At 67.8% G+C, this 13,260-nt stretch overlaps 2 protein-coding genes across 4 annotated transcripts; one reads left to right on the top strand and one right to left on the bottom strand.

The window, feature by feature from the left end:
* Positions 1-2,056: 2,056 nt before the first annotated feature.
* On the bottom strand, positions 2,057-3,868 carry NUDT17 (nudix hydrolase 17). Its single transcript, XM_084223124.1, has 8 exons — positions 3,785-3,868; positions 3,485-3,607; positions 3,221-3,392; positions 3,109-3,134; positions 2,941-3,033; positions 2,753-2,851; positions 2,349-2,515; positions 2,057-2,239 (listed from the first exon to the last, which is right to left on the bottom strand). Exons 1-8 carry the CDS (start codon positions 3,851-3,853, stop codon positions 2,071-2,073), a joined length of 918 nt encoding a protein of 305 aa, XP_084079250.1. The 5' UTR covers positions 3,854-3,868; the 3' UTR covers positions 2,057-2,070.
* Positions 3,869-5,207: 1,339 nt separating this feature from the next.
* SEMA6C (semaphorin 6C) lies at positions 5,208-12,735 on the top strand. Of its 3 annotated transcripts, XM_084223107.1 has the most exons (18): positions 5,208-5,236; positions 5,811-5,980; positions 6,062-6,176; positions 6,376-6,433; positions 6,537-6,593; positions 6,708-6,809; positions 7,007-7,097; positions 7,175-7,297; positions 7,587-7,675; positions 7,954-8,171; positions 8,537-8,662; positions 8,745-8,900; positions 9,528-9,755; positions 10,405-10,551; positions 10,735-10,812; positions 10,905-10,960; positions 11,172-11,213; positions 11,530-12,735. In XM_084223107.1, exons 2-18 carry the CDS (start codon positions 5,869-5,871, stop codon positions 12,255-12,257), a joined length of 2,526 nt encoding a protein of 841 aa, XP_084079233.1. In that variant the 5' UTR covers positions 5,208-5,236; positions 5,811-5,868; the 3' UTR covers positions 12,258-12,735. The 3 variants fall into 3 exon arrangements, with proteins under 3 accessions (XP_084079233.1, XP_084079231.1, XP_084079232.1); XM_084223105.1 differs by lacking the exon at positions 5,208-5,236 and having other exon boundaries at positions 5,586-5,980; XM_084223106.1 differs by lacking the exons at positions 5,208-5,236; positions 11,172-11,213 and having other exon boundaries at positions 5,586-5,980.
* The last annotated feature ends 525 nt before the right edge of the window (positions 12,736-13,260 follow it).

Genomic DNA, 13,260 nt, shown 5'->3' with positions numbered 1-13,260 from the left:
GGCTGCGGGAGCTCGTGCGGCTCCTGCCGGGACGGGACGCGGGTGAGGATGAGGAGGATGAGGAGGATGACGGCTCCTGCCTGGAGCTCCTGGCCCGGCGCGTGGCGGAACTGAAGAAGAGGATGAGGGATGAAGAGTGGGAAGGAGGACACGGCAGCGCCGAGGCTCCGGCGCTGATCCCGTTCCTGGCCTGGCTGGGAGAGGAATGTTCCAAAATGCGGGAAGCGAAAGTCGGCGCCTTCTCCCGGGGCCGGGAGCTGCGTCGGGATGCCGAGCGTTCCCTCCGGGCCGAGGCCGCCTGGGAGCAGCTGGCGGCGGAGCTGGAGCAGGCGCTGGAGCAGCAGGACCAGATCCACGCCAAGATGCTGCAGGGATCCCAAATCCTCCTGGAAAAGCTCCGCCGGTGCTCGGTGAACGGCGCGGAGCCGGCTCCGGGTGGGAAGCACCGGGAGGAGACCCCGAGGGAAGGCGGGAGGATGGAGAAGGAGCTGCTGGAGCTGCGGGAGGGCAACGGGAAACTCCTGGTGGAGCTGGCGCGGCTGGGCCGGGAGCGGGAGCGGCTGCAGCAGGAGCTGCGGGAGCTGCGGGATCCCGGCAAACGGGACGAGGCGGGGAGGCTGCGCCGGGAGCTGCGGGCGCTGCGGGACGGGCTGGGAGCGCGGGTGCGGGAGGCGGGCGGCGACGCCGGGGCCGGGATTCTCCGGGATTTGCACCGGCGGCTGGACGCGCTGGTGCGGTCCCAGCACGAGGCCCTGCAGCTCATCACGGAGATGGAAGGAGAGACCGGAGAAACCGCCGGGAGCGACGGGGAGGGCGGGATACCGGGAGAACCGGGAGCGGCGGTGCCGCAGGGCCCGGAGCGCGGCACCGCCGGTGTCCCGCCGGGCTCGGAGGTGGAGCGGTGGCGGGAGGCGGCGGCGGCGGCCGAGGAGCGGGCGGCCGGGCGGGAACGGGAGCTGCGGGAGCTGCGGGAGACGGCGGAGGGGTTGGAGCGCAGCCTGGCAGCGCTGCGGGAACGCGCGGCTCGGCTGGAGCGCGCCTGCCGGGACAAGGACGGGAAGGTGAGCGACGGGCTGGGGACGGGACCTTCCCAGCACCAGAACCATTCCCGTCATCATCCTCCTGCCATCCTCCCCCCATCGCTGACCTCTTCCCATCTTTCTCTTCCTCCCATATCCATCCCTACGTCCCCCCCATCCCCTTCCGAGTCCGCTTTCCATCACCATCCCTTTCTCATCGTTGTTCCCATCACCATTCCCACCCCATCCCATCCCATTGATCGCATCCCATTCCCATTCCATCCCTATCCATCCTGTTCACCCTCCCAGCCCCATTTTGGGGGGACCTCGGGGGGAACCGAGCACAACCGTGGGGACTGACAGGGACCAAGGGGGCTCTGGGGGTGCTGAGAGCAACCGACCCCCACCAGCCCCCAAAATCTGCCCCTAATTTTGCCCCCTCAGCTGAAGCAGCTGCTGGTGGAGACAGAGAAACTCTCGGCCGAGGTGTTGGGGCTGCGAGGCCGGAGCGCCCGGCTCCAGCTCCAGCTGGAGGTGAGGACAACACTCGGTGTCACATCGTGTCACCCTTTGTAGCCTCTTGTCACTCTGAGTCACCCAGTGCCACCCTGTGCCCGCCCAGGTCCAGCAGAAGCAGCACCGGGACACCGTGGCCGTGTACCGGAGCCACCTCCTCCAGGCTGCCCAGGTGGGACCCCCCGGCCCTGCCCGGGGTCTCTGTGGGGTTGGGGACACAGTTTTGGGTGGGATCCCGGGAAAAGCGACACTCCCTCCTCCGCAGGGATTCATGGACGAGGGCGTCCACGCCGCGCTGCTGCGGATCCTGCGCGCCGAGGCGGGAGCGGGGCCGTGGCATTAAACCGGGAAACTGCGACACGCACGTGGCCGTGTCCCGTTCTGTGTCCCGTGTCCCCATCCCGTGTCCCGTGTCCCATCCCATGTCCCCACCCCAACAGCCCAGGGAAGGGGGTGTACCCTCTCCATTCCCCTGGAATCCACCCGAAACCACGGAAACCCCGCTCCAGGACGGGCTGGGATCCCGCTGGAATTTTTATTCCCGCTCCTCCTCCCGCCCGGGCCCCGCCCGCCACCGCCCCAGCGCGAATTTGGTGCCGGTGCTGACGCGCTCCAGGTCGGGGCCGCGGGCCGGGGCCCGGCGCAGGAGGATCCCGGTGGGAATCCGGGAGCTGCGGAAGCCGTCGGGGCTCAGCTCCGTGATCCTGGCACGGGGAACGGGGTCAGGGACGGGGCCACGGCGAGGCTGGGCAGCCCCAGGTGCTCTCCAGCCTCGTGTCGCTGTCCCCACGGTGGCAAGGGGGGGGGTCTCACCCCACGGTGGCCGGCAGCTCTCTGGGGAATGATCCCGGTCCCGATCCCGGTCCTGATCCCGGTCCCGGTCCCTCGGCTCCATCCTCGGTGGCAGCGATGGCCTCCAGGACCCGAGGCTCCAGCCAAGCCACGGCACTGACCTCACACGGGCTCGGGGACAGCCGGGCCTGGGCATGGACCCCTCGTGGAGGGAGAGACCCCCAAGGTGGGGAGGGTGGGGGGGAACCCCAACCTCGATAGGGACCCCCCACCCTTGGAGGGACCCCTCAGGAGGGACTGTCAGGGGAGGAACAGCCCGGCCATGGAGGGATCCCCACCCTCAGAGGGACCCCCACCCATTGAGGGACCCTCTCCGAGGTGTCCCCCACCCCCGGAGGTGTCCCCCACCCCGGAGGTGTCCCCACCTGCAGCCGCTGGCGGGGCTCGGCCGAGCGCAGCCCCAGGTAGGTGACAATGTGGTGGCACCGCGGTGGCCCCCAGCTCAGCGAGGGGGGGAACAGGGACTGCGGGAAGCAAGGGGGACCCGTGGGGCACGGTGGACACCTGGGGGTGTCACCCCCTGCCCAGCCCCGGCTTGGGGAGGGGTCGTTACCTCCCAGAGGCCGAGCAGGTGCCAGGAGAAGGTTCCAGGCTCCAGGTGCAGCCCCGTCTCCTCGGCCAGCTCCCGCAGCCCCGCCGCCACCAGCTGGGGGTTCGGGGTGTCACAGGTGTCCCCACACTCACCTGGGCACCCCCTGCCCTCCCCGCGGTGTCACCTCACCTCTTCTCCTGGCTCCAAGTGCCCACCTGAGTGGAGGGGGACAGGAGTCAGGGGACGCCAAAACACCTGTCCCCCCCTCTCCAGAGCTGCTGTCCCCCGTCCTCGCGCTCACCCGGTGGCACCCAAACGTTGGGGAAGTTGCGCAGGGTGGTGGCCCGGCGGGTCAGCAGGACGTGGCCGCAGGTGGCCTCCAGCAGCACGGCCACCGCTGCCACCACCCCCGCGTGTCCCCCGCGGTCACCCGGCGTGTCCCCTCCCAGCTTGGCGGGGCAGAAGGGTGGTCTCTGCGGGGACAGGGGATGTCAGGGGTGCCATGGCTCCCCGGGGGGGATGCGGTGGCACCGGGTGGGACACCGGGGCTGGTGGCCCCGCGCACCTTGAGCACGGTGACGGTGGAGCCGGGGAAGGGGACATCGGAGATGAGGAAGCGGCCGCGCTCCAGCCCGCAGCTCACCAGGGCCACGTCCGTGTGCGCGGGGCAGAACACGCCGGTGACACTCTGCGGGGACACCGCTGTCGCTGTCACCGCGCTGTCACCGCGCTGTCACCGCGCTGTCACCGCACCGCCGCATCGGCCGCTCCCCCTGCCTTGCACTGACCCCCCCCGTTACCCCCATAGTCCCCAGACCCCCCCGTTGCCCCCGGTCCCCCCCGGTGTCCCCCGGTCCCCCCGGACCTGCCCGAACGCCGCCGCCCCCCCCGCCCCCGCGCGCTGTACGTGCACGAGCACGCGCGCGTCCGCCATCACGGGGGGCGGGGCCTCCTGGAAAAGGAGGCGGGGCTTGACGCCTTCCGGGGGCGGGGCCTCAGCCCAGACAGGGATTGCGCCCCCTGCAGGAACCGCCGGGAATGGCGCCGCCCATGGGAGGTCACCGAGATCGGGGACAGTTCTGTGTCCCCCGTGTGTCCTGCGTGTGTCCCCGTGTCCTGTCTGTGCCACCCGTGTGTCCTGTGTGTGTCCCCGTGTGTCCCCCGTGTCCTGTCTGTGCCACCCGTGTGTCCTGTGTGTGTCCCCGTGTGTCCCCCGTGTCCTGTCTGTGCCACCCGTGTGTTCTGTGTGTGTCCCCGCGTGTCCCCCGTGTGCTGTCTGTGCCACCCGTATGTCCCCCGTGTCCTGTGTGTGTCACCCGTGTGTCCCCCGTGTGTCCTGTGTGCGTCCCCCTGTCTTGTGTGTGTCCCCGTGTGTCCCGTCTATGTCCCCCGTGTCCTGGATGTGTCCCCCGTGTGTCCTGGGTGTGTCCCCGTGTCCTGTGCGTGTCCCTCGTGCGTCCTGTGTGCATCCCCCCGTGTGTCCTTTGTGCGTCCCCACGTGTCCTGTGTCCTCTGAGTGTCCCGTATGTCCCCCGTGTGTCCTGTGTGTGTCCTGTTCATGTCCGCTGTGTCCCCCGTGTGTCCTGTGTGTGTCCATGTCCTCCGCGTTCCCCCACTGGCGACACTGTCACCTGCCACCCCTCAGGGACGCGACCAACACTCCGGCGACACCGGGGCTGCCACCGTCGCACCGGCGACATCGCCCCCCTCTGTCCCCGAGCGGTGCCATCCCAGGCTATGCCAGCAGATGTCACTCCGTGCCCGCCCCCTCGGGACCCTCGGGACCCTCCCCAGCGTCCCCCACCCCTGCCATGTCCCCAGACTCCTCGGTGACACTCGGGGACACCGGAGCCTGAGCGGGGACACTCAGTACTCCCAGTATATCCCAGTAACTCCCAGTAGCTCTCGGTGACCACTCGGGCGAGTCCAGTGGCCACATCACGGTGCAGGTGACAAGTCCCCTCTCTGGGGACAAAGAGGGGACACACGGGGTGGCCGCCGCACCGCACGCGCCCGGCGGTTACACGCGGGAGCGCGCACGGACGAGGGGGGAGGCGGGCGGGGGTGTCACAGCCGCGCACACGCGCGTGCAAAACCCCCCCGCATCCCCCCCTCGGCGGTTAATGAGGATCATCTCATTAACGGGGATTAACGCCTATCTATAGGCTGCCCGCGGGGGGAGCCCCGGTCCCGCGGCGGGGGCTGTGCGGTCCCCACGGGGGTCCCCGGTCCCGCCCCCCGGCCCCTCTCCGGCCGGTGCCCGGTCCCGGCCCGTTCCGGGGCGGAGCCGCTCGGGACCGAGCGGGGAGCGGAGCCGGTACCGAGCGCCGAGGGGTCGGGAGGGGCGGGGGTTGGGGGATGTTGGGGCAGGGGGTGGTTTGGGGTGGTTTTGGGGTGAGTTTGGGGTGGTTTGGGGTGGTTTTGGGGTGAGTTTGGGGTGGTTTGGGGTGGTTTTGGGGTGTAGGCTGGGTGTTGCGGGGTGCTGGGGCAGGGGGTGTGTAGGGCGCTGTACGGGACCATGGAATGTGGGGACGGGGCGGTTTTGGGGTGTTTTAGGGTTTTGGGTGAGACGCTGAGTGTTGTGAGGGTGTCCTGGGGGTACCTGGGGTGCGGGGTCGGGGTGTAGGGGGGCGTTTTGGGGGTGCTGGGGCGGTGCAGGTGGGTGCTGTACAATGGGGCTGCACTCCTGTGCTGGGGGAAGTGTCCCGGCACTGGTGGCAGCAGCTCCCGGAGCACTGGGAGCACTGGGAGCACTGGGACGGGGGCACTGGGGAGGACTTTGGGACAGGAACATTGAAGCAGGGGGAAATGGGGACCACTGAGAGGACTGGGGACACTGGGAACACTGTCCCCACACTGTCCCCACTCCACCCCCCATCCCCGCGCCTCAGTTTCCCCCCGCTCGCAGCCCGGGGCGGGGCGGGGGGGTCGCTCTCAGCCCCACCCGCGATGCCGGGGGTCCCGCTGCTCTTCGTCCTCCTCCTCCTCCTCCTCCTCGCCGGGACCCCCGCCCAGTCCTTCCCGCGGGACCTGGTGGCTCGCAGCACCGTGGGGCTGGCAGGTGAGCGGGGCTCGGGGGGCGGTGGTCCCGGGGGGGGGCTCGGGGGCTGCCGGGGTCTCACCGCGTCCTCCCTCTCCGCAGCCACCGCCGCGTACCCGCGTTTTGGGGGTCTCCGGGGGGACAACGGCACGGCTCGGCTCGGCCTGGACTTCCAGCGGATGCTGCGGCTTAACGGGACGCTCTTCGTGGCCGCCCGGTGAGCGCGGCCGGGCTGGCCGGTGTGCCGGGACACGGCTCCGGTGTTGAGCATCCTTATCTGTGCTTGTGCAAGGATTTGCACGCTCCTACGCCTTTGTCAGTGCGTGACCCCGCTGTCCCCTGTGCGTGTCGTCCCCGTGTCGCCTTGCACACCCCCGTGTCGCCTTGCACACTCACCTCGCCCCTTCCCCCTCCAGGGACCACATCTACGCCTTCGACCTGCGGCAGGACAAGGGGACGCTGTACCCGCAGCGGGTAAGGGGGACAAGGGGGACAGCGACCCTGGGGACAAGGTGGGGCACGCAGCGGGGCGAGGGTCCCCGTGCCCACCCACCCCTTGGCACGTCTCACCTGGCAGCACCTCACCTGGGAGACGAAGGACAGGGAGAACTGCGCCATGCGGGGCCGGCGGCAGGTGAGGGGGTGTGGAGGGGGGGCAGGAATTTGGGGTGCGGGGTTTGGGGCAAACAGGGCTCAGGGCATGAGAAGGTGGTGACGCCAGGGTCACCTGTGTCCCCCCCCCTCACAGGACGAGTGTCACAACTACATCCGGGTGCTGGTGCCCCGCGACGCCGAGACCCTCCTGGCTTGTGGCACCAACGCCTTCAGCCCCCTGTGCCGCACCTACCAGGTGGGGGGCCCGGGACCCCCGAAATGGGGGGGGGTCGCAGCCTCCTGGGGGTGCCTGGGGGTCTCAGCCCCAGCAGGGCAATTCCCAGGGCATGGAAGTTCTCAGCCATGTCCGTGCTGGAGCTGGGGATGGCACAAGGAGGGTGCTGAGTATTTGGGGGGGGTCTCACGGTCTCTGGTCGTGTGTCCCCCCCCCAGGTGAGCAGCCTGGCACAGAAAGGTGACGAGGTCAGTGGCCAAGCCCGGTGTCCCTTTGATGCCAAGCAAAGCATCGTGGCCGTCTTTGTCGGTGGGTGCTGGGCAGGTGGGGGGACACAGGGAGGGGCCGGGGGGGCACGGGGGTGACCCGGTGTGTCCCCCCCGCAGATGGCAGCCTGTACTCGGCCACGGTGGCCGATTTCCAGGCGAGTGATGCCGTGATCTACCGCAGCCTGAGCCCCGGGCAGGCTCCCCTGCGCACCCTCAAGTACAGCTCGCGCTGGCTGCAGGGTACCCCGAAATGGGGGGGGTCTGGGGGGGTCTATGGGGGGTACAGGGGGTCTGTGGGGATGGGATGGGGGTACAGGGGTGTAGGAGGGTGTGGGGTAGGGGTTACAGGTGTGGAGGGATGTGGCAGAGTGGGGCAGGGGAATGTGGGGATGGGGTCAGGGGGTGCAGGGCTGCAATCTGGGGGTACAGGGGGCCAGGATGCAGAGGAGGGGCTGAGCACAAGGATGTGGGACGAGGACAGGAGGTGGCAGGAGCTGATGATCCCTCCGACCTCCCCTGGCCCCCCCAGAACCCCACTTTGTCCAGGTGCTGCCCTACGGCCCCTACGTCTACTTCTTCTTCAGGGAGGTGGCAGTGGAGCTCAGCGCCCTGGGCAAGGTGGGTGCACAGGGGATATGGGGGGCACAGGGGGAGCACCCAGGGACCCCCCTCACCCTGGGGTGGAGGCAGGGGAGACACCAGGATGGGTGGCCCCCAGGGTGCCAGTCTGAGGTGCTTGTGGGACAGTGATGTGCCCAGGTGTCCTGGGTGGTGACCCTGAGGGTGTCCAGGTGCTGTTCCTGAGTGTCCAGGTGCTGACCCCGGTGTCCAGGTGCTGACCCCGGGTGTCCAGGTGCTGACCCCGGTGTCCAGGTGCTGAGCTGGTTCCCGTGCAGGTGCTGGTGGCCCGGGTGGCCCGGGTGTGCCGCAATGACCGCGGCGGGTCCCCGCGGGTGCTGGAGCGGCGCTGGACGTCCTTCCTGAAGGTGCGGCTGCAGTGCTCCGTCCCTGGGGACACCGTCTTCTACTTCGATGTCCTGGAGGCTGTGACACCCCCCCAGACCCTGCACGGGCGCCCCGCTGTCCTCGCCCTCTTTGGCACCCAACCCAACAGGCAGGGACATGGGGACGTGGGGACATGGGGACAGGGGGACACGGGGACATGGGGACACAGGAATGTGGGGACGTGGGGACAGGGGGACACAGGGACATATGGACATGGGGACCTGGGGACATGGGGACGTGGGGACAGGTGGAGATGGGATGTGGGGACAGGGTGATGGTGACATGAGTAAGGACACATGTAGACATGGGGACACAGGTGATGGGGATGGACTCACATGGGGATGGACTCAAATGGGCACATGGGGACACAGAGGGGACACACAGAGAGAAACAGAGCCTGGGGACACGCCAGGGACACAGAGTGGCCTTGATCCAACCAAGGCCATCCTGTCCCCCCCCCTGCTGTCACCGCAGCATCCCCGGCTCGGCCGTCTGTGCCTTCTACCTGGCGGATGTGGAGCGCTCCTTCGAGGGTCCCTTCGCCGAGCCCCGCGGGACCACCTGGACCCCCGTGCCAGAGGACAGGGTCCCTCAGCCCAGGTAGCAGCCCAGGTACCCCCACCCGCACCAGGACACCCCTGGGTGCCACAGAAATGGCATCCCCACACCAGCTGTGCCGCAGGCCGGGCTGCTGTGCCGGGATGGGACCTGCTGCTGATGTTGTCACCTCTGGGGACTTCCCTGATGAGACGCTGGCGTTCGCCAAGGAGCATCCGCTGCTGCACGGAGCTGTGGGACCCGTGGGAGGGAGGCCCCTCTTCACCCACACTGGCACCAGGTCAGGGTGGCCTTGGGGACACGGTGGTCTCAGGGACAGGGTGGCCTCGGGGACAGGTTGGCCTCAGGGACAGGGTGGTCTCAGGGACACGGTGGCCTCAAGGATGGGATGGACTTAGGAAGTGGGATGCCATAAGAAGTTGGTTTCCTAAATCACTATGGTGCACTGTAAGCTGCATTATTGCCCTTTTACCTGGTATCTTTAAATAGATTTATATATTATTTATATATTTATATAATTTTATATTTGTGTATTTTATATTTAGACAGTGCACTTAGCCAAGGTGTCATGAGGGAACGCATTTCTGTCCTTTCTTTTAAGAGTGGTATATTAGGTGATTATTTTCCCCCCCCCTAAACATTTACAACCAGAAAAATTGAAGGAAAAACATCCCATCAAGAGATCTGAACTATTTCCTCTCTGCTGTGGCAAAGGGTGAATTAGTTAAAAAGCAATAAAAAGTGATGGATTTGTGGAGTGGGGACAGGGAATAGCTCATGTGAGGAGGTTCAGGTGCTGCCAGGCTCCTGTGGAGCATGTATGCGACCACGGGAGGGTGCAGGAAGCCCCTAAGCCCGGCTTTCCAAGCCCCTAAGCCCGGCTTTCCAAGGCTGTGTCCTGCCCCAGGCTGACCCAGCTGGCCGTGGACACGGGCGCGGGGCCCCGCGGGAACCAGACCGTGCTGTTCCTGGGCGCCGAGGACGGGCGGCTGCTCAAGGTCCTGGCAGCTGCACAGAGCCCCGAGGCCACGCATCCCCCCGGGGGGACCCCAGCACCCCGAGAGCTGGGGGACAGCAGGGACAGCAGGGACAGGACACTGCTGCTGGAGGAGATCAGCCTCTATGACCCCGGGCGGTGAGGGGCAGGCCCAGGGATGGGGGCTGGGGGTTTTGGGGGGTGCTGGAGGGGGCTGGTGGGCACTGAGGGGTGCCTGGGGGGCTTGGGGTGGGTTCTGGGCACTGTGGGGCTGTGAGTGCTGTGGGGTTTGGGGGTACCAGGGGGGCTGTGCTGACCTCAGGTGCTGTAGCCCACGGGGGTCTGGGGGTCTCAGGGGATGCTGGAGGGGGCTTGTGAGGGCCATGGGTACTGGGAGTGTTGGGGGCTGGTGGGCACTGAGGGATTTGGGGGTGCTTGGAGGGCCTGGGGGTGAGTTCTGGTGCTCTGGGAGCTGGTGGTGCTGGGGGGCTCTTGGGGCTGTGAATGCTGCGGGGGTCTGGGGGTGCCAGGGGGGCTGTGCTGACCCCGGGTGCTCTCAGGTGTCACAGCCCACGGGGGTCTGGGATGCTCTCAGGTGCCACAGCCCACAGGGGTCTGGGGGTGCCAGGGGGGCTGTGCTGACCCCTGGGGGCTGTGCTGACCCCTGGGTGCTCTCAGGTGTCACAGCCCACGGGGGTCTGGGGGTGCCAGGGGGGCTGTGCTGACCCCTGGGATGCTCTCAGGTGTCACAGCCCGCGGGGGTCTGGGGGTGTCACAGAGGCTGTGCTGACCCCTGGGATGCTCTCAGGTGCCACAGCCCACGGGGGTCTGGGGTCCCCAGCCGGGTGCTGGGGCTGGAGCTGTACCTGCCGGGCCGGGAGCTGCTGGTGGCCTTCGCCGGGTGCCTGCTGCGGCTGCCCCTGAGCCGCTGCGGCCGCCACGGCTCCTGCCGAGGGTGAGCGGGGCCGGGCCGGGGCTCGGGGGGCGGGGGGAGACGGAAAGGGGGCGGGAGGGAACGGGGATGTGCAAAGGCACCGGGACACAAGGATGTGCAAGGTCATGGAAGTGTCCAAGGGGATGAGGGCAGGGGAGGGGACAGGGGCACACGGATGGCAGCTGCGTCCCCCTGTCCCTGCAGGAGCTGCCTGGCTGCCCGAGACCCCTATTGTGTCTGGCTGCCCTCCAGGGGTTGTGTCCCCTTCTCCGAGGACCTTCCGTGAGTTGTCCCTCCCATCCCCGACCTCCTGGGGCCCTGCCCCATGTGGGGACACGCTGGGGACAGAGGGTGATGTCCCCTCTGTGTCCCAGGAGTGGCTTCCAGCAGGACATGGAGGGATCCCTCGGGATCAGCGAGACCTGCCCAGGTGAAGTGGGGGAACAGAGGGGACACTGGGAATGTTTGGGGATTTCTGGAGACACGAGGTCATGGGGGGGATGCAGGTGGCACCACGGTGACACTGGGGTGGCTCTGGCACATGTGGGTGATGCCAGAGGATGGGGAGGATGGGGAGGGGACATGGGTGACTCCAAGGGACACAGGGAGGGGGCTGGCCTGACCCTGCTCTGCTCTCACAGGGACTGCAGGGGACGGTGACGAGGATAGAGACCTGGCCCACGGTCAGTGACATTTTCTGAGTACCCTGGGGACCAGGGAAGGGTGTCCCTGGGTTTGGGGAGGGGGGCACCAAGGACTGGGGAGGGACTGTGATGTCCCAGAGACAAGTATGAAACCCCCAGGGACAGGAGAGGGACCCTGGGGTGGGATAAAGACCCCAAGGGTGGAAGAGGGACCCCAAGGAAGGAGAAGGACCCTGGGGTGGGGGGACCCCAGTGACCAGGAGGGACCCCAGGAGTGTGAGCAGCACCGGGGGGTCTCCGGGGGGGGGCGGTACCGGCCCTCCCGCTGGCACCGGGCTGACGGGAGGTCCCGCAGGGGTGCGGCACCCCGGGCCGAGTGCCGAAGCGACGGTGCCGGTGCCGGTGCTCGTGGGCTGCGTGCTGGGCGCCTTCGCCGTGGGTGCCCTGGCCACCGGGCTGCTGGCCACCTGCTGCCAGCGCCCCGCCGTCCCCAAAGCCCCCCCGGAGCCGCCGTGCGCCCCGCGGACCCCGACCCAGCCGCCCGTCCCCCGCCTCTACCCCGCGCTGCCGCCGCAGGACGGGAGCGGCACCGAGCCCGAGCCCCCCGCGCTGCCCCCGGCCCTCGCCCCCCGGGACCGGGAGCCCCGGCGCGGCCCCGCCGAGCCCCCCGGGCCGGGGCCGCCGGGCAGGGCGGCCCGGGAGGAGATGCTGCAGCGGCTGCCCGGGGGCTCGGCGTGGCCCGTGACCCCACCGGGCACCGGCTCCTTCGCCAACCGGGTGCTGCCCCGCGCCGCGGGCCCCGCGCCCCCGTTCGGTCCCCACGACCGGGCTCCGGTGCGCCTGGACGTGCCCCCCGACAGCCCCCCGGCGCCGCGGCGGCCGCTGGCACAGAGCTACTCGCTGGGGGGGACCCCCGTGAGCCCCCCCGGGCCGCCGAGGGGTCTCACCCGAATGCACTCGCTGGGGACACCGGGAGGGATACCCTGGGGACCCCAGCCCAGATCCCTGGAGCGCTCACTGTCCATGAAGCCCCCCCTGCTCCCCAAGCCGCTGCTGCTGCCCGCGGCCCCGGGGCGGCCCTGAGACCCTCCCGGGACCCCAACTGCACCTGGGGGACCCCGAGTGTCACCTGAGACCCTCCCGGGACCCCAACTGCACCTGGGGGACTCTGAGTGTCACCTGAGACCCTCCCGGGACACCCCAACTGCACCTGGGGGACTCTGAGTGTCACCTGAGACCCTCCTGGGATCCCATGTGTCACCTGAGACCTTCCCAGGACACCCCAACTGCACCTGAGGCACCCCGAGTGTCACTTGAGACCCTCCTGGGACACCCCAACTGCACCTGGGGGACCCCGAGTGTCACCTGAGACCCTCCCAGGATACCCCAACTGCACCTGGGGGACCCCGAGTGTCACCTGAGACCCTCCTGGGACCCCGAGTGTCACCTGAGACCCTCCCAGGACACCCGAGTGTCACCTGAGACCCTCCCAGGACATCCGAGTGTCACCTGAGACCCTCCCAGGCCACCTGAGTGTCACCTTGCCCGGGGTGCAGGGTCCCCACCGCCCCAGCTCTCTGTCCCCATGTCACCAGGACAGCCCCCAGCAGGGTGACAGGGATCCCCGTGTCCCCACACTGCAGTGACAAGGTTTCCATGTCTCCCATCCCCCTGGTTTTGCTTTTTTTAAAAATTCTTTCTAATTTATTTTCTGTTTGGGGGGGATGTGAGTTGCTGTCACCTCCCCCACTTGGGGACACCACGAAGGGGGACACATGGCCCAGCCCATCCTACTGTGTAGGAGCAGGGCTGAGCCAGGGCACTGCAACAGTGGCACAGGATTTTAATAAAAAACACAGAACAAAAACCAAAGTGAAATTGAAATTTCTGCATTCCAAAGCATTTTCCCTTGGTGGAAAAGATGAGGGCCAAGCATTTGTGTTCTTATCCCAGCACTCAGGGAATGTGTCCGTGATTTCTTCAGTGATCAAAACAATTTGATAAAGGTCTAGATTAATCAATTAATTAGATTTTACCCAGGAAAGGGATGGGGGTGGAAGGGAGGATGCTCTGTGCTCCCCCTTCC

The sequence above is a fragment of the Fringilla coelebs genome (genome assembly GCF_963513975.1).
Source record: "Fringilla coelebs genome assembly, chromosome: 29".
NCBI lineage: Eukaryota > Metazoa > Chordata > Aves > Passeriformes > Fringillidae > Fringilla > Fringilla coelebs.
The sequence above is the reverse complement of the archived record's forward strand: the minus strand, read 5'-3'. Positions and strand labels throughout refer to the sequence as shown.

Bases quoted from the DNA above. Each gene is read 5' to 3' on its own strand.
- NUDT17 (XM_084223124.1), bottom strand. From the start codon at position 3,853: ATGGCGGACGCGCGCGTGCTCGTGCACGTACAGCGCGCGGGGGCGGGG. The intron at 3,393-3,484 runs GTGCGCGGGGCC...CTGTCCCCGCAG, and splicing joins CCACCGTCACCGTGCTCAAG to AGACCACCCTTCTGCCCCGC. The intron at 3,135-3,220 runs GTGAGCGCGAGG...CCCTCCACTCAG, and splicing joins CAACGTTTGGGTGCCACCGG to GTGGGCACTTGGAGCCAGGA.
- SEMA6C (XM_084223105.1), top strand. From the start codon at position 5,728: ATGGGGACCACTGAGAGGACTGGGGACACTGGGAACACTGTCCCCACA. The intron at 7,298-7,586 runs GTACCCCGAAAT...TGGCCCCCCCAG, and splicing joins CAGCTCGCGCTGGCTGCAGG to AACCCCACTTTGTCCAGGTG. The intron at 7,676-7,953 runs GTGGGTGCACAG...GTTCCCGTGCAG, and splicing joins AGCTCAGCGCCCTGGGCAAG to GTGCTGGTGGCCCGGGTGGC.